The 27,817-nt window shown below is 37.8% G+C and overlaps 2 protein-coding genes across 2 annotated transcripts; one reads left to right on the top strand and one right to left on the bottom strand.

The window, feature by feature from the left end:
• The first annotated feature begins 3,739 nt into the window (after window positions 1–3,739).
• On the top strand, window positions 3,740–13,145 carry wnt7ba (wingless-type MMTV integration site family, member 7Ba). Its single transcript, XM_052555297.1, has 4 exons — window positions 3,740–3,980; window positions 6,545–6,771; window positions 8,610–8,881; window positions 10,397–13,145. Exons 1-4 carry the CDS (start codon window positions 3,898–3,900, stop codon window positions 10,874–10,876), a joined length of 1,062 nt encoding a protein of 353 aa, XP_052411257.1. The 5' UTR covers window positions 3,740–3,897; the 3' UTR covers window positions 10,877–13,145.
• Window positions 13,146–17,552: 4,407 nt separating this feature from the next.
• Window positions 17,553–25,782, bottom strand: LOC127956963 (ataxin-10-like). Its single transcript, XM_052555296.1, has 11 exons — window positions 25,617–25,782; window positions 25,099–25,296; window positions 24,381–24,466; window positions 24,210–24,306; window positions 23,897–24,064; window positions 23,720–23,800; window positions 22,808–22,961; window positions 22,375–22,483; window positions 21,717–21,895; window positions 19,473–19,536; window positions 17,553–18,374 (listed from the first exon to the last, which is right to left on the bottom strand). The coding sequence occupies exons 1-11, from the start codon at window positions 25,745–25,747 to the stop codon at window positions 18,190–18,192; spliced, it is 1,452 nt and encodes a 483-aa protein (XP_052411256.1). The 5' UTR covers window positions 25,748–25,782; the 3' UTR covers window positions 17,553–18,189.
• Between the last annotated feature and the right edge of the window lie 2,035 nt (window positions 25,783–27,817).

Genomic DNA, 27,817 nt, shown 5'->3' with positions numbered 1-27,817 from the left:
TACGCCATATTTTGCAAAATGTAAAAATGTCAAGTGAGATCTAAAAATGTAACCACATCAATGATCTTGGAACAATGAATTGTAGACAATGAAAGCTGTTTGAATGCCCCAAGCAATGGGATTTTTATGACCTCGTATTCTAAAAAATGGCGGGCTTTGGGTCGGAGCCAGGCAGCCTTTATTCAGCATTAATCGACAGTGGATAAGTTTATACTTCTGAGGGCGGGATACAAGATGGCGGGAGCAGTGAGGTGCAGTTCTTATTTAGGGGTGGCAGTACATTTCTTCATCTTTTGCGATTAGGCAGTCAAGTAGAGCCCCCTTGTGGACATTCATCAAAACTGTTCTGACCAGAGGATGAGGGGAGCTCAAGCTAAGGCTAAACCTGAGGTGGAGGGACAGACTGAGTGGACATTCAAGTCTGGTCTGAAAACTGGTAGAAGGGTATCACTCTGTGGAGCTCTGCTTCCCTCTACTGGTGTGGTTCAATATTGCGCTTTCACGTAATTCTTGTTACTGTAAAGTAAGGCCTTTTTAAATGAATGTTTTCCAAGCAAAATAAATGTAATAAAAATGTTTTGTATGCTTGTAATATATTTATAATATAATATAATATAAGCAATTGGTACAATTTGAGGATTTTTATATAATACATATCGTAAAAAAAAGTAGTTTATGTTTTAATTATTAATGAAAGAAACTCAATATGCTGCCAGTTGGTAACTATCAAACCACACTGTCATTACTCCAGCAGTTTCTGCATCTGTTTGTGGGTGGACGTACCAGCATCTGGTTCATGTTTTGAGTGAGAAAGAACAAAAAAAAAAGAATAAATTCTGGAATAACTTATAGGAAATTGTGTGATTTACACAGACATTTATAAGCAACACATTAATGAAAGTATGCCGTTTTTTCTTCTTCAGCGTGCATCAATTTTTTTTTAATGGACTGTAATTGGGAAGACATGTCTCTAAAACATATTTCCGTACATGTGTTTACGATTTTCTTTTGTCAGTTCTGAGGATTTAGCAGAGCATCATAATCATGTGATCAAATTCAACTGCGATAGAGCATCATGTGGTCAAAATCAACTGTGATTTACCAACTTGTTGATCGCACGCACTTGGACTGTGTCACGGGGTGCAAAAGAGAAGAAGAAAAAAATCCAGAAAGTAATTGCAGATGAAGAACTGAAACCAACAGCCCTGAAGGGAGGTGGGGTGTATTGATGTCCAGTTTCCATTCCTTGTACTACAGAACAAAAGTGCCAAACATGTCTTTTCCGTCTCAGATGGAATTTTTAAGGGGCTCTCGAGCAAACGGGTCACTGACAAAATGCAATGAGACAATGATATTCCCCCAAGATGAGGAAATTTGTCCTCTTTTCCTCTACAATCTTGATTAAGTAAATGAAGAGAAACAGATTCCATTGTTTAACCTTCCAAACTATGAAAGCACAGCTAAAGTGCAGTTTTGGCTAGAAAGCTCTGTGGTCAAAAACACTAACATAAGCATCAGATGGGGCGTTTTTTTCTCTTCCCTTTGGGTTCCTCCCTTCCATTCTCTTTGAATATCATCCATCATTTTTCTGCAAATTTTTTTAGGAATTTTATAGGAACTTTATCTACAAGTGGCCTGGAACATGGGTTCGAATAGGAGATTTCAATTATATCTGACTTGTGCATATATATATATATATATATAGAAAAAAGAAAAGAAAAAAACTCAATACATCGAGAAAGGATTAAAAGAAGAAAGAGGATGTTTCAAGGGCAAATTGTGATACTCATAAGTCATAAATAGCCAAAGGGAGGTATATTCAACATCCATTTTCCCAAATACAGCTAGATTTGCTTCATGGAACGACACCATGTCAAGCCCCATGTTTGGATAAGCTGGATGACACACCCTAAGAAACACACATAACAAGGTCTTCTAAATCATCAAAAAGGTCCACCATCATGATCCCCAGCAGCACTGTTCATTTCAGGACTGAAATGCATAGTGACGTTCAAAATGGTAATGGAGGCCAGATTAATATAACACGAATCCAAAACCAAACTATATAACATTCTGGTTTGAGTTTCCATCCCATTACCAAAACCTGAGATCCACTGCAACCATCAAAAACAAACAGAAGCAGAAACTCTGAAAAGGCTGTGCACTTTGATCTCTGCGCTAACCAAAGACAGAGGGGCTCATAAACATACCCACCCTTTGAAGCTTATGATATTGCACAGCTAATTCCCCACCTTCCATCCTGTCCAACGTTCTCGGTCTTAGAGCAAACAAGCTCTGGTTTGCAGAGCATCTTTACAAGAGAAAGTTAATCTGTTTGCTTTCCTTCACCAATCAGCCCCTATCTCCCAACAGCTTTTGACCTGATGTTTTCCTCTATCAATTTGTTTTATTTTTTGCACATGAATGATTACATGCACATCGACTTATTGGGCTTTCTGTTGTAAGAGCAGAACGCACCTTTACTCTTTGCCGCTAGAGGGAGACGGTTTTCATTCAGAATGAATCTATAAATCTTTTTTTTTTTTTTTTTAATGGTTAACTTGTTTCTGTTGTTTTCAAGTTCTGAATATCTGTTTGTAAGCTTGATTGTTGAAAGCTGCACTGTGTACAGTGTATGTAATAAAAGAAACGATGGCACTAAGTTAAAATAGCGATTGTCACTATAATCAGTTATTTAAGAAGTTCACCCAAAATATAAATGTAATTCACTTAACTTACCTTTATATAGTTCCATACCGGTATGACGTTCTTTGTTCTGTGGAACACAAATAAAAAATTAAAGTTGCTTGAACTTAACTGACTTTCAAAATGTCTTATTTTGCTGTTAAACAATCTTGGACCAACAACAATCCAGCTCGACTATCAAATGACCAGCTAATGAGCATCTAAAACCAGCTAGAAACCACATTACCATCTTAAAACGGATTTTCCAGCGCAGTCTGTAATTTGCCAGATTATTGATTAGTTTTATACAGCCTAAACATATTAAATTGCTTTCTAGGAGAGTCGAGGTTTAAAGGTAATATCTTGTCAGTACGATTCGCCTCGCGCAACAGATCTGAATTGGCGCCAGAACGACAGGAACATATTTTAAAGACTTTTTTTTTTTTTAAACACTGTACTGATATACATGAGAAAACGATATATATTCACATTATTGTACTGTCTCGCTATATAACACCTGTTTAGCGTGATTTTGTAATTGTAATCCAACTTTTGACCACTTTTAACCCATACATGCATGCTGTGTAACAAGACAAGATTTATACGTTTGAATTTTGAATTCAACTGAAAAGGTTCAAACCCTAATTAGGGGGCTCAGGCCTCCCCAAACTCCCTCATAATTCGCACCCCCTGGTGACCCGTGCCTGCCATCTCCAGTGATGAGAGAAGCTGCATGCCTCATTTACTGAACGGAATTGTAGTCCGCCAAAGCAGAACTCTTAACAAACCCTGGGCTTTCACTTTTTTTGTGTCTTACAAAGATTAAACGAGGTCTTCCCCACAGACCGTGCCACTGTTATTATTATTATTAAAAGAAGCGGTTTCGAATCAGATTTCTGTCCATGTCTCATCAATCTTTCTGACACTGAGCGCAATGCATCACAAAAAGGCGGAGATGTCACTCAACCGTGCCCGTAAAGGTGGGCGGACTGGAGTGTCCCCCCCCTCTGCCAATGGCAAAGCACCGACACAAGACCCAAAATCCCTAAAATCAGCAGTCAGCCCTTGGCGGGGAGCACACTCTGAATCAGCCTGTCTCGCGCAGGAGATGACGGACCGTGTCTCTGCGCCCGCAGCTCACCGAGCAGCAGCGTAAAGTCACGACTAAACCTCCGAAGTTCGCTTTCTCCACGCGCTCTCTTCAATGTCACCATGCGCAGCATCTCATCCTGCGGTGCACTGCTGTCAGTCTACTACCCCCAGATCTTCCTCATCCTCACCAGCGGCAGCTACCTGTAGGTTTGATCTAACGTTACTGCTTTCATTTTTCTTCCGACCTTTATTCCGGCTATCCTGTCGGCGTCAAGCGCAATTAACGTTCAATTAAAGAGATCACTATTGCAAGATTAGAAAGTTGATATGAATGTTTTTTGAGAGTGCAAACAAATCATTATTTCCACACGTGTTGGAAATGGCATTATTTAGTGCACCTGCTGTTTTACAGGATGAGACCGAGCACGTGCATGCACTTAAATTATGTTTTAAGCCACTTTATGCTTGAGAAAGAAGCAAATGTTGAATTGTGCGTAATAATATAAGCAGCCGTTCTGCATTATACTACTTTATATATATTTTAATAGGCCTGTATAAAAAAAGAAAATAATGTGTCATAATCAATTCACCATTTAAAATGGTGCAGTAAAAACTGTTAGTGTAATTAACACACTAAACGTAATTTACTTTAAAATTGTGGTTTTCAGAAGTAAAATGTATTAATTACCATACAAATCTCCTAACAAAATCTACTACATTTAACACAACATACCATGTTCTCTTACTTTAAAATGCTGACGTTAATGAAAAAGTTATGGCCAAGTGTATTGGGTAAATTCCCATAAATGTTATCATCTCAAATAGTCGTGCTTATTGGTTTTGGTAACAGTTATGCACAGTATGGTGGATTAATGCTTATTGCATTTTAAGTGTCCTGTGTTTCACTGGTGTTTGTTTTTGTGTAACACTACATGTGCACTGCATGCTTATTAGCCATTGCTGGTGAAAAGGGAAGTTTTTAGTCATCATCTGCCTTTACCACCTGCATTATTACGGCGTTTAATAGTATATTTTGAGATAAAAAACAGATTTAAGTAGTTCAAGAAAGGTTTTATCAGTTAGTTACACAATAGTTATAAACTTTCCATTAAACTGTACACGCACCAAAACACCTCCCAAATCAGTATTTTCTATGGTGAAGTGCTTACTGCAATTAATTATTCAAATGAGCAGATTTCCATTTATGTAAAATTCATACCACCCAGTTATAGGCAAAACTCGTTGTGTCAGTACAAACCAGTTCAGTCAAAATTGATTCGATTACCTTTCATTCATTTGCTGTGAGAGTGTGAGGATAATGTTTTACTCGTTACAACATCATGTTCTGATCTCAAACGCTTGTAATTGGAAAACCGTCTTTGGAAAGAAAAAGAACAGAGGGTGAGATGTGTGAGATGTGGCTGGAAAAGAGTGAACCTTTTATTTGCACTAAAGTTCAGACTGTGGAGAAATGACTAAGCCACAATTTCAAACGTATGTGTAGACCATAAATGTACTTTAAATAGATTCTGGTCAGAAGTGGCCATCATTACTTAAAGCTTTTCCTTAGAGTTTGTCAAATTTACATTTTGTTACATTTGGTAGCCTCTAGACTATTTAAACCCTAAAATGTTCTTCATAGATTTTCTTCAGACCAGACTTATGAAGACCAAAGAAATCTGCTGAATTCTATTTAAAAAGCCTGTTAAAGTTTCCCTGTATTTTCAGATGCTATTAAATAACATTCGTCTTACAAAAACAAGAATGCTAAACTGTTATTATGACCGATGAATGGACACTCTTTCTTGGCTCAAACGTGTTTATTCCAAATTTTTATCAGGACATTAGTTGTATTGCTCTAAAATGGGTCTTCATCTTGCAATGATTAGTACTAACATCTCCCACTGTGTCATGAATAGTTTAATCCATTAAAATAGCTTAATATATTTCTGGATCATGTTTTCTAAATTGTTAGTCAATAGACGAACACTGGGGTTCACTTTGTTTAAGAACAGCAGAACAGACGGCTTGATTTACAAGAGTAATCCACATTTGCATGTGGTTTCACTATAATTGGACTATATATTCTGTGATCGCATTGTTCTACAGTTTGTGGTTTTTATCTGTAGAATAGTCTACGGTTTGTCTGCTGATCTGTTTAGACATTATTTGGGACCCCCTTCACATTTTAAATCAAGTTCAGTTCCACGCTTGCCTGTAAAAGCCTTGATTCATGAACTTTGTGTTGTTTGTTGTTCTGTTTTAAATGAGTCATGAGATGCTCTTAAATTCTTTCGTTATAATAAAGGCAATCCTTTTAATGTTTCCTGTGGTGTATTGAAAAAGATGGAAATGTCTGTGAGGAAACTGTCTGGCAGAATGCAGTTAAATCATCGGGATATTTGAAGGGTTTATACAAACCTTTTAGAAGCACTATAAATATCGCTTCTAAAACACTGAGCATCTTAAATAGCTGCAGTCCACTCACCAAGAAAACAAATGCTAAAGAGATTTCAGATTTCATTTACTCACTCTCATGTTGTGATGTTTTTCAAATAAAGTTCTAACTGCTTTTGTTCATGCAGTGGAAGTCAATGGGGTCCAAAACAGCATTGGGACCCATTGATTTTTTTAGTTATACAGGTCTGAAATGACACGAGGTGAGTAAATGATGCCAGAATTTCCATTATCGCCTGAACTGTCCCCATTTCTTGAATACCTGGTCTACATCAGCTGCTGACTTCAGTGTATCTGGTTTCCTCCAAAGGGCTTTGTCTTCAGTCGTGGCTTTGGGCGCTAACATCATCTGCAACAAGATCCCCGGCCTGGCCCCCCGACAGCGCGCCATCTGCCAGAGCCGCCCAGATGCCATCATCATCATTGGGGAGGGCGCTCAGCTGGGCATCAACGAGTGCCAGTATCAGTTTCGCTACGGACGGTGGAACTGCTCTGCCCTTGGCGAGAGGACCGTCTTTGGGCAAGAGCTGAGAGTAGGTCAGTAGGTCCAGCCCCGTGAGTGTGTGTGTGTGTGTTGCTTTGGCTGCGATTTGTTTCCGTGAGAGTGTGGCCCTGCGAAACAAGTGAGACGACAAGATGTTAAAGTGGACGCAATCTGTCCCCAATTCCTTTTAAAAAATCTTTCAACGAAACATTTGCACAATTACAAGCACACACAACTGGCACCAGAGACTCCGTGAGAACCCCGACCAGGAGAGGGTTTTTTAATATAGCACTCCCATATAAATTGCCTTTCAGTCAGAAATGTTTTGTTGCGGTCAGGGTGCGGTGCAAGGCTGTGTTTAATCCAATGGTCCTGGTAACAATCACTCTTTTGGGGGTTGGTTGGCTCTACACAACATAATCTTATTTCTTCTGTTCAAGGAAATGTATGTTTCTCGGCTGTGGCGAGTTCTATATGTGGGTCCTAATGTGTATGAAGCTTTTTAAGGTCTGTTGTGCAAATTGCTTGTGTGAGAGACAGAGAAGTCATTGTACTGCATAACTGTAGCAGAAAAGTTGAGTTTTATATGCAATATCTAGGAATGGATGGAATCTACAGACTGTTTACTCAATTTCTGCACCAGTTTTGACTTTAAAATTGATTTAAACATTGAGCATGCTCAATGAAGCATGACACACTAAACCTACAGTAGAGAAAATCTTCTAAAATGCTTTGCCTTTTATCTAATTTCATAATTCTTGAAATTGAATTTTCAAATGGGCATTTTAGGATTAACTGCAAGTTATTTAATAGCTATTGTGCACTTTACTGAAAGGCCAATGGGTTTTCCCACAAAATCCGTTAGAATAACAGTAGTTAAGATTCACAAGTAGCTCCAGGCACGCATTACTTGTCAAATTATACATAGACTTGTAGCATTCAGATCTCTTGGCTGAAGGGAAATATCCTGTGCTCAGTCAAACCTGATGATCAGTTATAGGACTTGGACTTTAGCTATGAGAAAAACCACAACGCTAATGGTCTTTTCCATTTCGCAGGACGGAGAGGGTAACCACTGTTGCCTTTACAAGATTCACTGCCAGCATATCTTGATGAGGGATATTATCTGTAAAAAAAGAGAACAACAGCAATTTCATATTTATTCCCTGCTTAAACTGTAAACGGAAAACAGTGTATACTAAAATACTGCGGTAATATTGCCAGACCTGGATGATTATTCTTAATCTAAAGTCTGGGAACAAGACCTGACTGATACTTGGGAAGTGGTGACCAGAGTTCCAACTCTTCACAACAATAACAAATAAATAACTAATAAAGAGAGCAAGTACAAAAACTGCAAAATAATGAAAATAACTGGAATGGTTTTACACAAAAAGATCAACGTGAAGCCATCAACTACAAACCTAAACCATTCAGAAATCCATTCACATAGAACAATTCATTATTCTCTACTGGAAAACCAATGCAACAGTTTGTTCTTAATTTAAAGTGAAATGCTTACATTTGGTTTTTAATAATGCATTAGTATAGAGATAACAGTAAAGACATCTTTGTAGCAGTCAGTCTATTCTTAATAACCTCTTTTCATAAAGGCTGACCAGCAGGGGTCAGTTTAGTCTCCTTACATCAATCTTGAGATCAAGAGTGCTTAGTCCTGCAGAGTTTAGTTCCATCACTAATCAAACAAACAAGTTTATAATTTCTTAGGGATAAAAATTACAGTCAGGTGTGTTTTTGCTGCTTCGAATTAGAAGTGAGACCCCTCTAGTAAATGCTACACTGTTGAGTGGAAAACCTTACAAAGATGGCATGAACTTTGGGATGTCAATGGTGTCAAATCATCTCAGAGGTTCTACTCTCTTCTTCCTAGGTAGCAAGGAGGCTGCATTTACCTACGCCGTCACGGCAGCAGGTGTTGCCCACGCTGTGACAGCAGCCTGCAGTCAGGGCAACCTGAGCCACTGTGGCTGTGACAGAGAAAAACAGGGCTATCACGACCAGGAGGAGGGCTGGAAATGGGGCGGCTGCTCGGCAGACGTCAAATACGGAGTGGAGTTCTCCAGACGCTTTGTAGATGCCCGAGAGATTAAAAAAAACGCAAGGAGACTAATGAACCTGCACAATAACGAAGCAGGAAGAAAGGTATTGAAGAAAAGTTGTATAGTGTATTACACATATACACACACACACACACACACACACACACACACACACACACACACACACATATATATATATATATATATATATATATATATATATATATATATATATATATATATATACAGAATTTAAATTAGCATGTTTTCTTGTGATTTACTTCATAAAAAACCATGAATTGTGACTTAAACTGCTTTTAAACAGTCATTAAAGACTTAAGGGGCAAAAACATAGGAACATTACTGCTGAATCCTTCTCATTGAAGGGGAATATTAACATTTAACTAAACGGGTAAATGTCAACTATCACGTACCACTGTCTGTTGAACATATCAGTAACACATCAAACAGCCAAATAGTTCTGCTTTTAACTCTAATGTAACCAAATACAGAAATGGGGACTTGAGAATTATGGACATTTCTCTCGTTCTTTGATGTGGCTCTTAGGAAGGTAGAGAAAATTACAGGGTATGATTTGGCTAAAACATATTTTTTCCTCTCAGTTTTGACAGATATCTGGCATCACACATTGAAACATTGCTCAGGACGTACTGAATAATGGGTTTTGGTTCAAAACGCTGAAAACAGTCGAAATAAAATGTCAAGAATTTCCCTTACCCGTCAGCTGCATGAATTCACTCGCACCACAGCTTCAGAGGCCTCTGATGAGGTCATGCCCATTGTAAAAGACTCTGCGAGTCCTACTAGGAAATAAAAACCAGATGAATCACATTGTGAAATCTAAAAAAATGTGAAATGTGATTGTTAGTATATATATATATATATATATATATATATAGACACACACACACACACACAGCATGATGTTTTAGTAAAGGTCTAAACATTGCAAATTAATATAAAATGTAGTATAAAAATGTTAGCAATATAATACTTTTTCAATTGATGTCTGATTATTTTAAACAAATTTAAGTAATAAAGCAATATAAAATGCTAACAGTTCTCAAATCTTTAGATTTTAATTAAAAAATTACATTATATTTATAATTATGACGTTTTATAATTACATTTTACATTACTGCACAAAATTACAAATAAAACAATGTATATATTTATTTTTATAAGTCAACATATTAGTGCTGCACAAAAATTTATCGCATCCAAAATACGTTTATGTAATATGTGTGTGTGTGTGTACTTGTGTATATATTATTTATATATATTATTTATATAATTTATATTATATAGATAAATATTTAAAGATATAAACATAAATTTTTTTCTTAAATATATACATGCATGTTTGTGTATATATATATATATATATATATATACATACACACACACACACACACACACACACACACACACATAATAAATAAAAAACAGTTCACACACATAATTATACACACAGAATCTTTTATTTTGCATGTGATTAATCATGTTTAATCAATGCCCAGCACTATGATATATACATTACCTTTCATTTCCAAAACAAAGCACAATCATTTCAATCAGTTTTTCGATACTGTTGCAGGTCCTAGAGGAACGGATGAAGCTGGAATGTAAATGTCATGGCGTCTCCGGCTCATGTACCACAAAAACCTGTTGGACGACTTTGCCGAAATTCCGAGAGATCGGCTACGTCCTTAAGGAGCGTTATGCCACTGCAGTCGAGGTGGAGGCTGTGAGAGCCACGCGTTTTCGGCAACCGTCTTTCCTGCGTCTCAAGCAGTCCCGTGGGTACATAAAGCCCACCGACACAGACTTGGTTTACTTGGAGCGCTCGCCCAACTATTGTGAGGAGGACGCTGCCACGGGGAGCGCAGGAACGAGAGGGCGGCTGTGTAACCACACGTCTCCTCACGCGGACGGCTGCAATCTGATGTGCTGCGGCCGAGGCTACAACACCCATCAGTACACACGCGTGTGGCAGTGCAACTGCAAGTTCCAGTGGTGCTGCTTCGTTAAGTGTAACACCTGCAGTGAAAAGACGGAGGTGTTTACCTGTAAATGAGCGAGTGGTAGAGTTAAACAGACAAGAAAGAAAGTCGAGAAGCCAATGGAAAGAAAGAGGAAGTCTTTTAAACAGAAATGGAAGTGGCTTCATTTGCACATCAGGCAGTCTTTATGCAAGAAAGCCCCGCTGAAGAAGACTGGGATGAATAATGAAGATGCCGCAACTTCAGAGGAAAATGCACTGACCTCAGACAGACTTTTTGTGAATTCATGCAAACATATTGACGCTACATATGCAGTGCAAGGCTTTTGTAAACCTCAGATTCTCATAGACTTGAGAAAGTCAGCTGGGGCCTGTCCTAAGGACCACATATTGACTCAATACTCCTATTGGACAGTCTGAACTGCCCACAAAAGTCATCTTTTTCAAAATAAGGCAAGAAGAACTTGTAAAATGTCCCACCAGCTGAGCCCTAATGGGAGTTCATGAGGAGAAACGTGCTGCAACTTTGCAACTCTGGAAACGCTGGAAAGCTTCAGCCACACTGTATCTGTTTGAACACTGAAAACCATGACCTTTTTCCCTTCTCTTTGGAGAAAAAGTCTGAATATGTTCAGATGTCTCATAACGGTACACAGAAGTATGAACTTCTAATGTATTTGCTACTGATCTGTTGCTTCCAAAACTCAACCCAAAACAGTACTGGATATTGCGTATGTAAAAAGAGCTTGTTTTGCAGTTTACAGATTAAGAAAAAGGGTCAACTCATTCCAACACTTGAAACTATCATTTTGGTAAATACGTTGCCAATTGCTGCACTGGTGAGCTTTAAGTTTGTGTTTTTTATGAGAAGAGAAGCTTCCTTAGTCATCTATAAAGACTTGGCCATGTATGCTGCAATGCTCTAAGCGTGAGTGTGTAAACGTGTGGGAACGAAAGAGAGAGAGCTTTTACATACTTAATAGAAATGCGAGCCACCACCGCTTGAGTGACCAAACCATTCCCACGAATGCCAGAGACATGGGATTCCACATCACTGCTCCGGCGTGCACAAGGTCTAGTTATATTCCGCCTGAGCCAATGGACCATACAGCTATCGGTCGAAAAACGGTTGAAAGGTCACTGGAAATATTTTGAGTTTTTTCAAATCTAAATTGTTTATACGAGTTATATGGCTGATAAATTTGTTCAAATATATTTTTTTATGTAGAGAATATGGCACTTTACGTCAGGTATATTCAGAGTAATTATTGATATGGTTTTCTTTGTCATGTTTTTATTGTTTAATTGCGGGTCTATAATTTTTGTCCCGGTCTAATTATGTAGTCTAATTATGTCTATTTTCCTGAATTCAAGTTTGACATGAAACCATCTCATCTTTTTGTTGCCTGGATGTATTTATACTTTTTTTGGCAAAGATTTACACTAAAATTGCTAGATAAATAATGAATCAAACATTTGGATCAAATACGTTAAACTGTGGTCATTTGAATTCATCTCATTACTAAGCAAAATGATGCCATGTTGTTAAACGCACATCAACATCTCGGAAAGTTCCCAGAAGCGCAGAGCGGCTCATAGTTGTGGGTGTAGATACTGCGAAACGCTGATCTCGGAGGGACACAGAGCAGTTCCCGCCTGGGTTTGAATAGGCATCCGACCTGGCTCATTCATTCACCCGCCGTATGCTCTCTGCCCCTCTGCTCTTTTTCCTGTGGGTGAAAAGCATTGCAGGCAGCCACCGAAGCAGAAGTAAACTGGACTTGTTTTGTTAGCCGTCTGAACTGCTGGGTACCGGAACCGCGTAAGCTCCCAACACTATACCCCGGATTGAGAGAAAAGTCAACCCCGATTGTTTCGCACAAACATTTTGTCATTAAAAAATATGAGGCAGAAAAAACAGGGTGTGGCGGGGAGAGCAGAGGCCTCCACAGAGGGGTATTAATGCGACGGGGGGTGTATGTGTGGACCACTCAGCTCATTCCAGAATGGGACGGGGCGAGATGTGATTTTGTAAGCTAATACTTCTGGTCTGATCCACGTACGAAAACCTAAGGGCAAAACCAGATGGCCGAGAGAGCAAAAAAGTGGTGTGGGATAAACAGAGGGAGAGAAAGACCTGATAACTGTTTTCTGGTTGCTTTTCTAATGCCCTGTGTATATTCGACTGGGCTGTATACAATCACAATCAACAAGAATCTAGGGACACTAGTTATATGTGTAAAGAGCAATTTATACTGTTTTTTGAAAGTATGCAGAGTATACATTCTATTGTAAAGAAACAATGTCGTTATCAAAATTAAATTATTTGATTTATCAACATGTATTTACTTTGTATCAAGTTAATGGCGTAGGTTTTCTACTTTATATTAAACTAGATAGTAAAGTTTGTTTTCAAACTTTAAGTTGGCTTGAAAAAGCCTGGCCAGAAAGTTAGAAAAATGTAGAAAGTTTGAAAAGCTTAAAAAGTTTAAAAAATGTAAAAGTTTGAAAAGTTAAGAAGTTTAAAAAAGAAAGTGATTAACATATTACTAGCATTATAAGCAAGTGACTACCATGTCTTTAGCATGATTAACAAAGTTGTTAACATGTTTCTAGCATGTTGAGAGCATGATTTTAGCATGATTAGCATTTTGCTAGCATGTTTCTAGCATGATTAGCATGTTGCTAGCATGTCGCTAACATTTTGCTAGCATGATTAGCATGTTGCTAGCATGTTTGTAGCATGATTAGCATGTTGCTAACATGTTTCTAGCATGATTAGCATGTGGCTAGCATGTTGTTAGCATGTTTCGAGCATGATTAGCATGTTGCTAGTATGTCGCTAACATTTTGCTAGCATGATTAGCATGTTGCTAGCATGTTTGTAGCATTATTAGCATGTTGTTAACATTTTAGTAGCATGATTAGCATGTGGCTAGCATGTCTCTAGCATGATTTTCATGTTGCTAGCATTTTATTAACATGATTAGCAAGTGACTAGCATGTCGTTAGCATGTTTGTAGCATGATTAGCATTTTGCTAGCATTTTGCTAGCATGATTAGCATGTTTGTAGAATGATTAGCATGTTGTTAACATTTCGCTAGCATTTTGTTAGCATGATTAGCATGTTGCTAATATGTTTGTAGCATGATTAGCATGTTGCTAGCATGTCGCTAGCATGTTTGTAGCATTATTAGCATTTTGCTAACATGTTTCTAGTATGATTAGCATGTTGCTAGCATGTTGCTAGCATTTTTGTAGCATGATTAGCATGTTGTTAGCATGTAACTAACATTTTGCTAGCATGATTAGCATGTTGCTAGCATGTTTCTAGCATGATTAGCATGTTGCTAGCATGTTTCTAGCATGATTAGCATGTGGCTAGCATGTTGTTAGCATTTTTCTAGCATGATTAGCATGTTGCTAGCATGTCGTTAACATTTTGCTAGCATGATTAGCATGTTGCTAGCATGTTTGTAGCATGATTAGCATGTTGCTAACATGTTTCTAGCATGATTAGCATGTGGCTAGCATGTCTCTAGCATGTTGTTAACATGTTTCTAGCATGATTAGCATGTTGCTAGCATGTCGCTAACATTTTGCTAGCATGATTAGCATGTTGCTAGCATGTTTCTAGCATGATTAGCATGTTGTTAACATTTTAGTAGCATGATTAGCATGTGGCTAGCATGTCTCTAGCATGTTGTTAGCATGTTTCTAGCATGATTAGCATGTTGCTAGCATGTCGCTAACATTTTGCTAGCATGATTAGCATGTTGCTAGCATGTTTCTAGCATGATTAGCATGTTGCTAGCATGTCGCTAACATTTTGCTAGCATGATTAGCATGTTGCTAGCATGTCGCTTACATTTTGCTAGCATGATTAGCATGTTGCTAGCATGTCGCTAACATTTTGCTAGCATGATTAGCATGTTGCTAGCATGTTTCTAGCATGATTAGCATGTTGCTAGCATGTTGCTAACATTTTGCTAGCATGATTAGCATGTTGCTAGCATGTTTGTAGCATGATTAGAATGTTGCTAACATGTTTCTAGCATGATTAGCATGTGGCTAGCATGTTTGTAGCATGATTAGCATGTTGTTAACATTTTAGTAGTATGATTAGCATGTGGCTAGCATGTCTCTAGCATGATTTTCATGTTGCTAGCATTGTATTAACATGATTAGCAAGTGACTAGCATGTCGTTAGCATGTTTGTAGCATGATTAGCATGTTGCTAGTATGTCTCTAGCATGTTTTTAGTATGATTAGTATACAACTAGCATGTTGCTAGCATGATTAAAATGTGACTAGCATGTGGCTAGCATGGCTAGCAAGTGACTAACATGTTTCTATGCTAATCCAGGTAAAACCAGTTGATTCAGTTAGAAACCAGCTAAGACCATCGTGACAGTGGCCAAAACTACTTTAAAACCATGTTAAAAGCATGTTTTTGACATGATTATCAAGTTACTAACATGTTGTTAACATGTTTCTATGATAATCGAGCTAAAACCAGTTGAATCAGTTAGAAACCAGCTAAGACCAGCTTGACAGTGGCCAAAACCACTTTAAACCATGTTAGAAGTATGTTTCTAGTCTGATTAGCAAGTTACTAGCATGTTATTAACATGTTTCTATGATAATCTAGTTAAAACCAGTTGATTCAGTAAAGAAAACCACCTAAAACCAGCTAAGACCAGCTAAAGCCAGCTTGACAGTGGCCAAAACCACTTTAAACCATGTTAGAAGTATGTTTCTAGTCTGATTAACAAGTTACTAACATGGTATTAACATGTTTCTATGATAATCTAGCTAAAACCAGTTGATTCAGTAAAGAAAACCACCTAAAACCAGCTAAGACCAGCTAAAGCCAGCTTGACAGTGGCCAAAACCACTTTAAACCATGTTAGAAGTATGTTTCTAGACTGATTAGCAAATTACTAACATGTTGTTAATATGTTTTTATGATAATCTAGCTAAAACCAGTTGATTCATTAAAGAAAACCACCTTAAACCAGCTAAGACCAGCTAAAGCCAGCTTGACAGTGGCCAAAACCACTTTAAACCATGTTAGAAGTATGTTTCTAGTCTGATTAACAAGTTACTAACATGGTATTAACATGTTTCTATGATAATCTAGCTAAAACCAGTTGATTCAGTAAAGAAAACCACCTAAAACCAGCTAAGACCAGCTAAGGCCAGCGTGACAGTGGCCAAAACCACTTTAAACCATGTTAGAAGTATGTTTCTAGACTGATTAGCAAATTACTAACATGTTGTTAATATGTTTTTATGATAATCTAGCTAAAACCAGTTGATTCATTAAAGAAAACCACCTTAAACCAGCTAAGACCAGCTAAAGCCAGCTTGACAGTGGCCAAAACCACTTTAAACCATGTTAGAAGTATGTTTCTAGTCTGATTAACAAGTTACTAACATGGTATTAACATGTTTCTATGATAATCTAGCTAAAACCAGTTGATTCAGTAAATAAAACCACCTAAAACCAGCTAAGACCAGCTAAGGCCAGCGTGACAGTGGCCAAAACCACTTTAAAACTTGTTAGAAGTATGTTTCTAGTCTGATTAGTGAGTAACTAGCATGTTGTTAGCATGTTTCTATGCGAATCTGGCAAAAACCAGCTAAAAACAGTGGATTCAGTAAAAACCAGCTAAAACCCAGCTAAGACCAGCGTGAGAGTGGTCAAAACCACTTAAAAACCAGTTTGGGAGACTAGCCAAAACAACTGATCAGCTTAGGCTGGTTTTAGCTGTATTCTCAGTAGAGAGTTTTTAAGGTTTGCCCTGGTAGTAGACAGCTTAAATATATTATAAGCCTTATTTTTCAAAAGTTTGTACCCCCGCAATGAAAGTCTATGGGATTTAAGGTGGTTTTGGTAGTCTGGTTTACGAAAACCATAAGCCGAATCAGTTAGAAAAGATATAGCAACCCGAGTCAGACCAGTCTGAAGGTCTGACCCGAGTTTGGTGGTTCTAGCTTGAAAGCTCTAGGAGGAGATAGTGTTTAAAATTTGGCTCAGAAGAATAATAATAATAAGATTAAATAGTAGATCAGTAAGTTGGCTTTTTCAAGCCAACTTAATTATAAGAGAATTTTGTATATATGATAGTAAAGACTTCTACGTTGATACAAAATATATATATAATTGATGTAACAAATTCTGTTATTTCTTTTGAACTTTCTATTCATCAAAGAATCCTGAAAAAATATATGTATCAGTTACCACAAAAATATTAAAGCAACTCGCTGTTCATAATAACAATAATGATAATAAATGTTTCTTGAGCACCAAATCAGCATATTAGAATGATTTCTGAAGGATCAAGTGACACTGATGATCCGCTTTGCTATCACAGGGATACATTACATTTTAAGATATATTAAAATAGACAGCAGTTATTTTAAATTGCAATAAAATTTCAACATATTAATGTTCTTTATCAAATAAATGTAGCCTTAGAGACAGGCTTCTTCCAAAAGCATTCAAATGCAACCCAAACTTTTAAATAGTTATGCATACTTTTAAAATACATTTTCAAAATGATCTAGCTGAACACTTTTCAGTTTTACGTGATCTCAGTAAGTGTAGTTTGTCAAAGCTTGTTGCCTGTAATGGGATCTGTGGTTGTGCTGGCTACAGATTCACACAAAAAATGAGTGTGGAATTGCTCTATTGGTTAAAAATGAATAAATACAAAATTGGATATTATGGTACGTACACACAGGTAATTGCGAATTGTTATTTTATTATAATAAATGCACTTTTATTATAATAAATGCACTAAATAAAAATTAAATAGACAGCCCTATCAAACAGCAATCTCCATCTACACGGGACGTTTGTTCAAATAATAGGCGAATTGTTGAAATTGCATGGCTTTGTAAACAAACTTGATTAAAAGCACAAAATCTTTAGTCAGCTTTCAGAAAGAAGGATCCGAGTCTCGCGGCTATTCAGAGACTAACTTTACGTATACAGATCAAGGGGCGGTCTGGCCTCTATAAAATGCACTGAATTAGGGATTAACCTCTACTCCCTATTGGCCACCAGTCTCTTTAGTGGCTGAAAAGCCAGGAAGACACGGTTCTCCTTGTTTCATAGGATTTGAATCCCACTTTGGGAGGGGGTTGGAATCAAAGACCACTAAATGCATCACAGACATCAGCATGAGTCCTCTCAGATAAGCTCCTCTGATTGATTTCCTCTTCTGTGGAGAACACAAAGCCCAGACCACCCCCTTGTGCTGCCAACTACTGATTGGATATTTAATGACCCCAGTGTGTTGTGGGCATTTTAAGCCATCTCCAGGGTGTAATATAGCATGGTAAAGGGGTGTGGGGTCTCCCAGCTCTACTTAATCAACTATGGGTCCTTCTTTAGGGGCCTAAGCAGTAGACTTCCATCCCTTTCTTCCACTCTGAAGCCCATTTCTCTGAGCATCGTGTCGTCTGCCACACCTTGTCTCCGAAGACCTTGTATCAGCTTCTGATTCTCTAGGTTGTGTTCCAGGATGTTCCGGATGGCAAACACAGCCCACTGGCTTATGACTGGAAAAAAATATTAAGGAAAGTTTGTCAGGGTGTTCTTGTTGGTTCAATGCCAAAAAATCCCACCAAAAAGTCTCCATAATTTCCGGTCTTTATATATGTTTGAGGAACTACTTTCAACATAACTTCACCAATTTTATCATCCATCAGGATGCAAATTTGAGCACTGTCCAAGTTTATACTTAGGGTGTGGATGCACAATATATTGGTAGATCAGTATATTACATAATAGTTTACCAAAATGTTGCCCATACCAGACGTAAAGCTAGCAACACCAGGTCTAGCAGCCACACTATACAGTAAGCAACCACAACAACTTCCTGAAACGGTCAGGAAACAGCGTCCGGGAGCACACAAGCTCAGCTTAGCGGCTCATCCACTAGTGAAAGAGCAGCTGGCACTGTGCCCTGCTCTCTCTAATACACAACGGCAGTGGTCACTAGAGAATGAAAGCGTTTCTTTTAACAACAGTGCCAGCATCAGTCAAGGATCCTTTGGAAACACAGCTGCAATACATCAGATTGTCGTGTTATCAATGAACCGTTTCATATGGAACAGAGTTGGCAGGATGCAGGTCAACACTATAAAATTACAAAATGTCACTTCATTTTATTCAAGTGGTGATTTTCCACCCAGGATTTCAATCAAGTTTTCCAGAAAGTGTTGCACATCTATAAAACTGACTTCTGTCAACACCACAAAATTACTCATTTATGCGATACCTACATTTAGCTTCATAAACTATTATGACTAGATATTTCACACAAGGAGACTGGTGAGTGAGGATTACAAAATGTTCATGAGTCAGCCCAACAGTTCCACCTCTCTACACGGGACGTTGCTAGGTGGAAGGACATGAAACCATTGGGCAAGATGCTGGCTTTGCTCTAATGACTTCTAGTCTGAACAAGCCACCAATCATTCAAGCGTCAAACGTTGCGGTAAAACCTCCATTTTTAATGGAATTTAAGGGGCTATTACAATGCTATACACACTTTAGATAACAATATCTTAGGATTTATTGTGGTGGTTTTTCACAAAGCCATTAATAAATACACCACAAAAGCTCCAAGTGAATGGAGTCATGACCAAGGATACAGGGGTTGTTGCTGTCAATGCTGCAGTTGTCCAGAATGAGAGCTATACCGTCCAGTTCTCTTACCTATAGGAAACAAATGGAAAAAACAAGGAAAATGGTCTTTAACAGGGACATCATGAGCCAGACTGGTCAGAAAACAATTACTTTCCATAGAGGAAAGTCCATGCGGTTGAGCTCTGGTTTGGCGCAGTCAAACGAGTTTGCGCTGGTTTTCGTCACATGCAGTCTCTAACTATACCGTACATTACCCTGAATATGTATCGTAACCCAAGAGCTACAGCGGTTGCCCTTTTGGTTCCTTTTTTTTTTTTTAAATGAATAAGAAAGATGAGACACAAGCCCTGACAATTTTCTGCTGCTAATGACTAGCATAGCATTTGATTGAGAAAGTAGTACTAGCAATAAAACGAAGGGAAACTTATGTAACCGTACGCTTCGGCCACAGAATTAGTTTTGTTTGGCTATCCTCACATGTAGGTGGACTACTGCAGAGGCAGCATTTTAAGGCATGAGCACTTCTGTACTGCCACCAAGACACTTTCTCGTAGCAAAGTAAAGATGGAAAAAAAATCCAAAACAACAGACAAGACAAGAGTAGTTCAAAATGTAGACAAATACACTTAAAGTTAATATTTTTATTATAAATTTGTGTTTAATGTATGGTTATGCTTATTTGAGTCAGCTATTTGCAGTGGCAACATAACACAAAACTGTTGAAATCAATTGTTGGTAGCCTCTCTAATTTGTTTTGTGCGAAAAATGCTATTGTGTGATGCTGTTTTGTTTTTCGTTTTTATGTAGAGCTGACCATAATTTAAGAAGTGATCTAGAGACGCAGGATTTTAAAAGCTGACCACATTTTAACTCAACTATCGTACACCCAATCTGGTTTACACGGAAAAGTAATGGAAAAGCAGTGCAGTGGAATGCAAAAATGCATTTGGAGTAAACAGCCCATTAGAAAGCAGCAATGGGAGCCGTGCGCTCTCAAGGTGTTGGAACAAGGTTTTTGGTCAAAAAGTGAGGGTGGAGGCTGGGGGAGACTTGCTATTGTTTTTTGACCTTTGACCTCTCAGTTGTGTGCCATGGCCCTATTTAAGAATGCCGGGACTAGGTTATCCTCTGTGCTGATTGAAGGGGATGGACCTGAAAGACTGAAAATCCCTCCTTCGCAGAAGACTGCTTACAAGAGAATTCATTAAAAAGAAAAAGAAAAGGGAACAAAGTGGGCAAAGATCTGGGGAAGAAATGAGATGATACAAGCATGAATTTCAGAATGGTTCTCGGGTCTTTATCTACATGTGTTAATCCCCTGATTAGCTTTCAACGAGGGAGCTTCCACAAACAAAAAAGCCCAGGCCTTGGTTGACGGACAGAGAGAAAGCCTCTAAACCACAGCATTGTTAATGTGTTTACCACGACTGGGTTGTGTCGTCCGTGGATCAGTACATTACTGGTGCTGGCTACAAACTCTATGGTGTTAGTTTCGTCATTCATTGCCAACACATTTCTCTCTCATTCCAAAACGTCACAGAAATCGCAGGAGAGGAAGTCTAAAAGATGATTTCCAAGAATTTTGCTAACTACTTCCTTCCTTTGGCAATCCCACTGACTATTTCAGTTGTTCTTACCCATCAATCAGTTCTCTTTTATTGATGAATTTCAAGCAAGGTGCAGTCAAGCGAAGCTACATATTTTTCAACCAGTCTTGAATATCATTTTGAATATCATTTTACCATTTACCATTACATTTATTGATTTACAATGATTTACCCAAAAATCTTGTCAGGTATATTTAGAAGAAAGATGACTTTAAAAAAGAAACTAATTAAAAAAGAAACTATCTTTGACACTATCCTTCCAACCACTAGGTTTTACCAATATGTCAGCAAGAATTGTTTAGTCCGTAAACACACACACACGTATATATACATATGTAGGTCAGAATAAGCATTTTGTTTGATTTTTGCAAAGGTATATCTGTTATGCTGAATATCAATGGAACATTTTTTTTCACAAAAGTTATGTACATGAGATCCTAAATATGCTAAATCAATTTGGAAATTTAATTTAATGCAGACAACAAAAGACATATCGGACATATCATATATAGAGTCTGTTTTTAAAACACATTGTTTATGCATATCCCTAAAATGTGACTGCACCCTTCATGTCTGCAAAATCTCATATTTACACACACAAACGCACATACAATAACTTCTAGGAGCTAGTGTGTGCAATACCTTGTCCTGGTTGACAATGTGGCCATGACATAGGTTCCCAATGAGGCGAACGAGATGAGCTTTGAAACTGAGGGCAGGATGGGTGTCGGCCCCCCCTGGCCTTGTCAAGGAGAAATCCTGTGCTGCGGTGAACACATTTCTACTGGTTTTGCCCAATAAGTGGACCTCTTTTAAGAGATCTGGAGATGACAAAGATGGAGAATTTACACATTACATACAAGATGAGAGTGAGAGAAAGAGAAAAAGAGACAAAGAGAGTGAGAAATGCATGCTGGCGTAACTGTCATGTTTAATGTGTGCATCACAGCTGGAGATTACAGGAGAGTCTGAGAAGAATGAAGATTGTGTCTGTCTGTAGAGTTTCGGTTTCATACTGCACCCTCCTGAACTGGCTGCTTTTTGTTTTAAATAGTTGAGAAAAAGCATACAGGAATGTGCGAACTGATTTTTCACTTTAGTTAATCTTCTGCAATACAGACAGTATGAGGGATAGCAAGCTCAGCCCAATGTTTTCAAGACTGATTATGCAGTTGTACCAAAACAAATATTTTGCATTTTCAATTCATAACAAAAACCTGGTGGTTTCCTATGGTTCTCATTAAGAATGCATTAGTATTTTTATCTCCAACAAAAGCAAGAGCATTACGCCACATTTTACCGACTGTTGCGCTCAAAAGGTCAGAGTGATCCTGCAGTGCCATGAACTCCTTGCAGCCAGAGGTGATTTCACAAAGGATGTCCAAAAGCCTGATGACAACCATAGCCTCCTACAAATGTGCAACAAATACCAGGCTTAGAACATCTTCTATCAAATGTACACTAGCTTTAAGGTCAGTGAGAATTTTTAAATGATTTTGAAAGAAGTCAATGCTCATCAAGGCTGTAATTGTTTGAATACATCATAAAATGCAATCTATTCCTGTATTTGCAAAGCTGAATCTTCAGCATCCGTTACTCCAATCTTTAGTATTATTACCCACTATACAGTATGACCCCAATATTCTGTATATGGCTATTGCATATGGCTATTGCATACTAACATTAAAAGGTGCAATATGAAGATATATGTAGAATATGCAGATAAAACTGACCTGGTCATCTGATGATTCAGAGCTCAGAGTGAGAACAGATCTGCAGTGATCAGAGAAGCAGGAAGCCAGGAACTGAGCTGTGCTCAGCGGCATTAAGCAGTTCTCCTCCTCAACGACACCAAGCTGTGCTAAAATCAGCTCCAGCAGTGTGAGCCTGTTGGTATACAATTACATTCACAAAATAATCTATATCAAAACATGCAATATAATAAAGACCCATTTACTCTTATGGCCCATTTTACTGCTCAGGCTCTGTTCCCACCAGTCTTAATGTCTACACAGAGAATTACCTTTTAAGGAAGCATCCTAACCAAAGTGGAATCTCTTTGGCCTAGACAGAATTACTGAATTTGAATACTTTTGATAGGTAACAATGCACTGAAAGGCATAAGTACAACGGTGTTTATTTTATTATGTTATGTGACTATTTTAATATTTAATAGAATCCATCCGCCATCTCTGAAATTTTTGGACTCAGTTCCACAGTGGCTTATCTATGAATATTTAAAAATGTATTTAAAAATGCCTACTATTTGGAACAGCCAATGATGCTTAAAAATGCTGTCTAGTTAGGAAGCTGACTAGAATTTGGGTAACATTTTACAATAAGTTTTGATTTGTTAACCATTAGCTAATGCAATATTTAACATGAACCAACAATGACCAATATATTTTAACAGCATTTATTAAGCTTTGTTAATGTTAGCTGAAACACATTTTCAGACTGAGATTGAGATTATCATTACCTAAAATGAATAAATGCTATAAAAACATTGTGCATTGTTAGATTCTGTTAAATAACGTTGTTAATGTTAACAAATGAAACTCAGTGTTGTGATGTACAGTATTAACCTAGACGTAAGTGCATCTCATCTTCGTGCAACAACCGATTTAATAATTGAGAGTTTTTACCTTTCCTCATTGGACATTTCGGTGTACATCTTCCTTACAAGCTCTGACGACTTGAGGAAGTGTTGTGTGACAATAAAAACCCTGTAAGACGAGTAATATTTATATGGTATAAAATAGCCCTAAATAACAGATGGTTTTTTGTGTGTGTGTTTGTTTCAATGCCTACACAAAACTTACGTCCAGTCCACATCAGGCAATGTCTTGCACAAGTCCATGATCTTCAGGGACAATTTAAGCTGCTGTGTGTCTTTAACTAGCTGCTCTATCTTGTGTTCATCCAGACAAGTGTGGATCACCATACATGTGTATGAAACCGCTTTCTCATCCGCAAGCTCCAAAAGATCCCTTCAAAGAGATAGAAGTGGTTAGAAAACCACCCCAGTAGAAGGGCTTTACAAATCAGTGGCATTTTACAAAATGAAGACCCAACACATTTTTGACTGGCATCGTAAGAAATGCACCATTCATGCCTAACCATAAATTCACTCACCAGAAGATGCGTGGGAAACCAAGCTCCCAGATGTCATCTTTGCAAAGCTGGTTTCCAACAGCAATGTTACCAAGAAACTGAATCCCACATCGAAGTGCTGCCAAAGCAGAGAGACATACATTGATTTATCTGCCCATTACCCTCCATACAGCTAAAACACTCGAAACCCACCGTCATGAATCTCATTTGAACCTCCTGATGAAATCTTCAGGAGTCTGTTCAAAATCTCAAAAGATAGCTTGATAGAGCCTAGATCTCTGTGAAGAAAGAATTATTTTTTTTGTTTCCAAGTTCATAAAGCTCAAAAGGCCACAGTTATTATGATTATAATGTTATGAACAGTGTCCCCAAGTCTGAGACCACTTAAAAAAATGAGAAAAAAATCACTGTTATGACATAAAAAAGAAACAAATGTGTTTGCACTTTATTTTTACAGTACATGCACTTACATATATTTACATTACATTACTAACAAAAGCACTGGGAAATATATGGTAACTACATGAAAACTTGAAATTACCCAGTTAATGCAATTACTATAATTAGTATAGTATCTACAAAGTATGTACATGCAGAACAGGAATGCATAATAAAGTTATATCTAAAGAAAATGTATGATTCTGCGTTATTTGCAGGCCAATAATCACACAAGTTTTATGCAAACTTCAGTTTATGCAGTTTGAGTTCTGATGTCATTAAATAGGGAACATAAAATATAATTATAGATACAACAATATTATATAACATATTTAGGCATTTCGTTTGCTACAATTTCAATATTATACTCACATATTTATTAAGACACTTTGAAATTAAACGTTACAATTAAAAATGCAAACGTGAGGCATTTGTATTAGTAATCTCATGTTTTCTGGACACTGGACACTACCTCAGACAGCACTGGTTTTGAGGGCACTGCACACAGGCATTTCTGTGCGCTCTGAAACACTCTGCGGTGAGTTTAAGGCATAGAGATGCTTCTTCTTCTTCTTGTGAATCTATCTTCTCAATCAAATGCTCAACATCCACAGAAAGTTTTGACAACGCTGCAAAGAGGTTTCCAAGAGCCTCCCTGTCAACACTGGCTCTGAGACAAAACAGAAACAAACGGTCAGTCTATTTTCTATTAGATTAATATGTGTGGCAGTTCATGCATCCTGTCATTTTCTTCAGCAATTAATGCACGTGTCAAAAAACTGGTTCACGTCTCACGTGTGCGGGTAAATACACAGTATATAGAAACTAAGACGTGTTATATCATGTGATTATTAAAACTCTAAAGATCAGCATTAAACAGATTTTAGCCTGTACTGAAATCTGTAACACTCTCTGCTGAGTCTGGCACATACTGGTGCATTTAAACACACACATTTCTGTTCATTTTGTAAAGTGGGATATGTGTAGTACCTGAACTGCTCATCCCGTAAAGCTGTCGTCACAGTTTTCAAAGTTGTGAGATGTGTGTTTGTAAGTTTTTCTGTGGCTATCTGCCAGAGCGCGCTGTTTATGTTCTGCATGCTGTCACTGGAGGCTGCCATCAACACACGCGCGCGCACATAAACAGACTTTACTTCCGCCAGCCGTCTAGACTGGATTTCAAAATAAAAGCCCGTGCACTTGAATTAACGAGAGCGTTCTAATGAATATAAGCCAATAGTTTAAAAATAAAAATTTTATTTGATACTAGTAATGGTTTCTTTTTGTTAATATTATTTACAAATACTTTAAATAGATTTGAAAGAAACAAATTAGCTTTTTTAATTGTAAGGGACCCTCTTAAATCGGAGATATTTTCTTTTCTTTTTGTCATTACCGTGGTAATTAAAATCTATAATTAAAACAAGATTATTTCTACAATTCGCTGATTATTAATTTCAGTTATTACACACAGTTAGTCAAGGTGGAACAGCCGAAAAAATGACTTCCAATGAATACATTGCAATCACTGCTTAGGAACAGAACAATAGTATCCATGGCATTATTGAACAAATCCAGAAGTCACATTCCTTTATTTTTGAGTTTTGATTTTATGCTATCGCTCATGTTACACTAGGGAAGCACTCTGTGAAGGTTACATTGATTAAATCTGATCTTGAGAGGAGGACAGAGCGAATGTTTGTGATCATGCCTAAACATTATTGCATGATGTAACTTTCTTGTTGTCCCCGTTCAAGGATGAAATCATCCAGACCATTATAAGCCAGGCCATCTGACACCCATTCATCTGAATCAAACGTTCAAAGGACTCCGACATCAATCGTTCTCAGTTTTTTCATAAACAAGATGTGGGGACAAGTGCTCCAGCTGAAACAACAAAAGGCCCGAGTTCCCCTTTGAATCCTCAGAAGTGCCAGAGTATTTTGGGTCACTGGCTTTCCATCTTGCGGTTCATCTTGTGTTTTTTCTGGCCTGGGAAATGCACTGAAGGAAGTTGGTCTTGCATGAAGAATATAATTACAGGTGGTTTTGTATCAGACATATATCCTCGGGTTAAGGGTGGGCCCGCTGCTAATACATAAATGGGGTAGTGCCGCTACCAGACCCTAAAGCAGTCGTCGATCATGAGAGACAGAAGCCAACTGAAAGCATCTACTGTGCTTAATGGCTTACAGGGCCAGCCGAAAATGTTCCGCTCCACCACTCCAAATGTATCTGGTGTCCTTGAGCAGATTGAGCAGATAAATATGTGCTAAATCAATGATCACTTTGCAAGGCAGCTAAACGCTTGCAGAAATACTATAGAAGTTGGGATATGTGTTACTCTAATATGGTTCTCATGAAATACTTCCTCATGAGAAGCAGCTGGGAGCAGAGAAGTATTGCTTTCACAATGACAAACTTGCAGGAGACACATTATAATATATCCTGCCATGGTTTCACTTCAGAAGGAGGCTCATTCTACAATAGTTGAACTACTGAGAGAGTTGGGTAGAAAATGTTGCAGACATTTTTGTCTGAAACCGGTTACAAAAGCAGAATTTTAATGCGATTAAAGCCCTGTTTGGTTTCATGTGAATGCAGTGATCACAGGAAATCTGCTTCTAATTGCACAATGAAACAACAAGAGAACTTAATTGGAAACCATTTTTCCCCTTTAATAAATAACAAGCGCCGAAATCTGATGTCTCTACAAAATAACCAAAATATCCACCCATTGTAGAGTATGATAACGAGTGATGCTTGTGAATGGAATATCAGGGTTTATATATTCTAAATGCATGTTACTAATTAGTCTGTGCTCTGTGCATTTCTTTATACTCTGACCTCTACCATACTTTGAGGGATGTCAGCAACTTCTATTTATTTTTTGGTGAACTTACTCGAGCCCAGGATATTGAAATACACATAATATCTAGATTAAATTATTAAAAGGCATACGGATACAATTTAATATTACAGAAGTAGTCAAACAAGGGTTTAAGTATCGCATTTTATCTTTCCTCATCTCTGGACCTGACAATTCCTCTCGTCGCAACCTCAGGTCTCTAGACCCACAGGTAGAAACCATCCAAACCAAAAGGGGAAAAGATCTGTATCTGGAAAAATCACGGCCACGTTTTTTTTTTTTTTTTTTTTTTTACAAAGATCATTTACAGTCAGTCTGTTGA

This window comes from Carassius gibelio, chromosome B4, assembly GCF_023724105.1.
Source record: "Carassius gibelio isolate Cgi1373 ecotype wild population from Czech Republic chromosome B4, carGib1.2-hapl.c, whole genome shotgun sequence".
Classification (NCBI taxonomy): domain Eukaryota; kingdom Metazoa; phylum Chordata; class Actinopteri; order Cypriniformes; family Cyprinidae; genus Carassius; species Carassius gibelio.
This window is presented reverse-complemented; position numbering and strand designations above follow the sequence as displayed.

What these genes read in the sequence shown, in the direction of transcription:
- wnt7ba (XM_052555297.1), top strand. Translation starts at nt 3,898, where the DNA reads ATGCGCAGCATCTCATCCTGCGGTGCACTGCTGTCAGTCTACTACCCC. An exon ending in TGGGCAAGAGCTGAGAGTAG is followed by an intron (nt 6,772 to 8,609) that starts GTCAGTAGGTCC and finishes TCTTCTTCCTAG; the next exon opens with GTAGCAAGGAGGCTGCATTT. An exon ending in ATAACGAAGCAGGAAGAAAG is followed by an intron (nt 8,882 to 10,396) that starts GTATTGAAGAAA and finishes ATACTGTTGCAG; the next exon opens with GTCCTAGAGGAACGGATGAA.
- LOC127956963 (XM_052555296.1), bottom strand. Translation starts at nt 25,747, where the DNA reads ATGGCAGCCTCCAGTGACAGCATGCAGAACATAAACAGCGCGCTCTGG. An exon ending in TTACGGGATGAGCAGTTCAG is followed by an intron (nt 25,297 to 25,616) that starts GTACTACACATA and finishes GTTTTGTCTCAG; the next exon opens with AGCCAGTGTTGACAGGGAGG. An exon ending in CTGAATCATCAGATGACCAG is followed by an intron (nt 22,484 to 22,807) that starts GTCAGTTTTATC and finishes GCACATTTGTAG; the next exon opens with GAGGCTATGGTTGTCATCAG.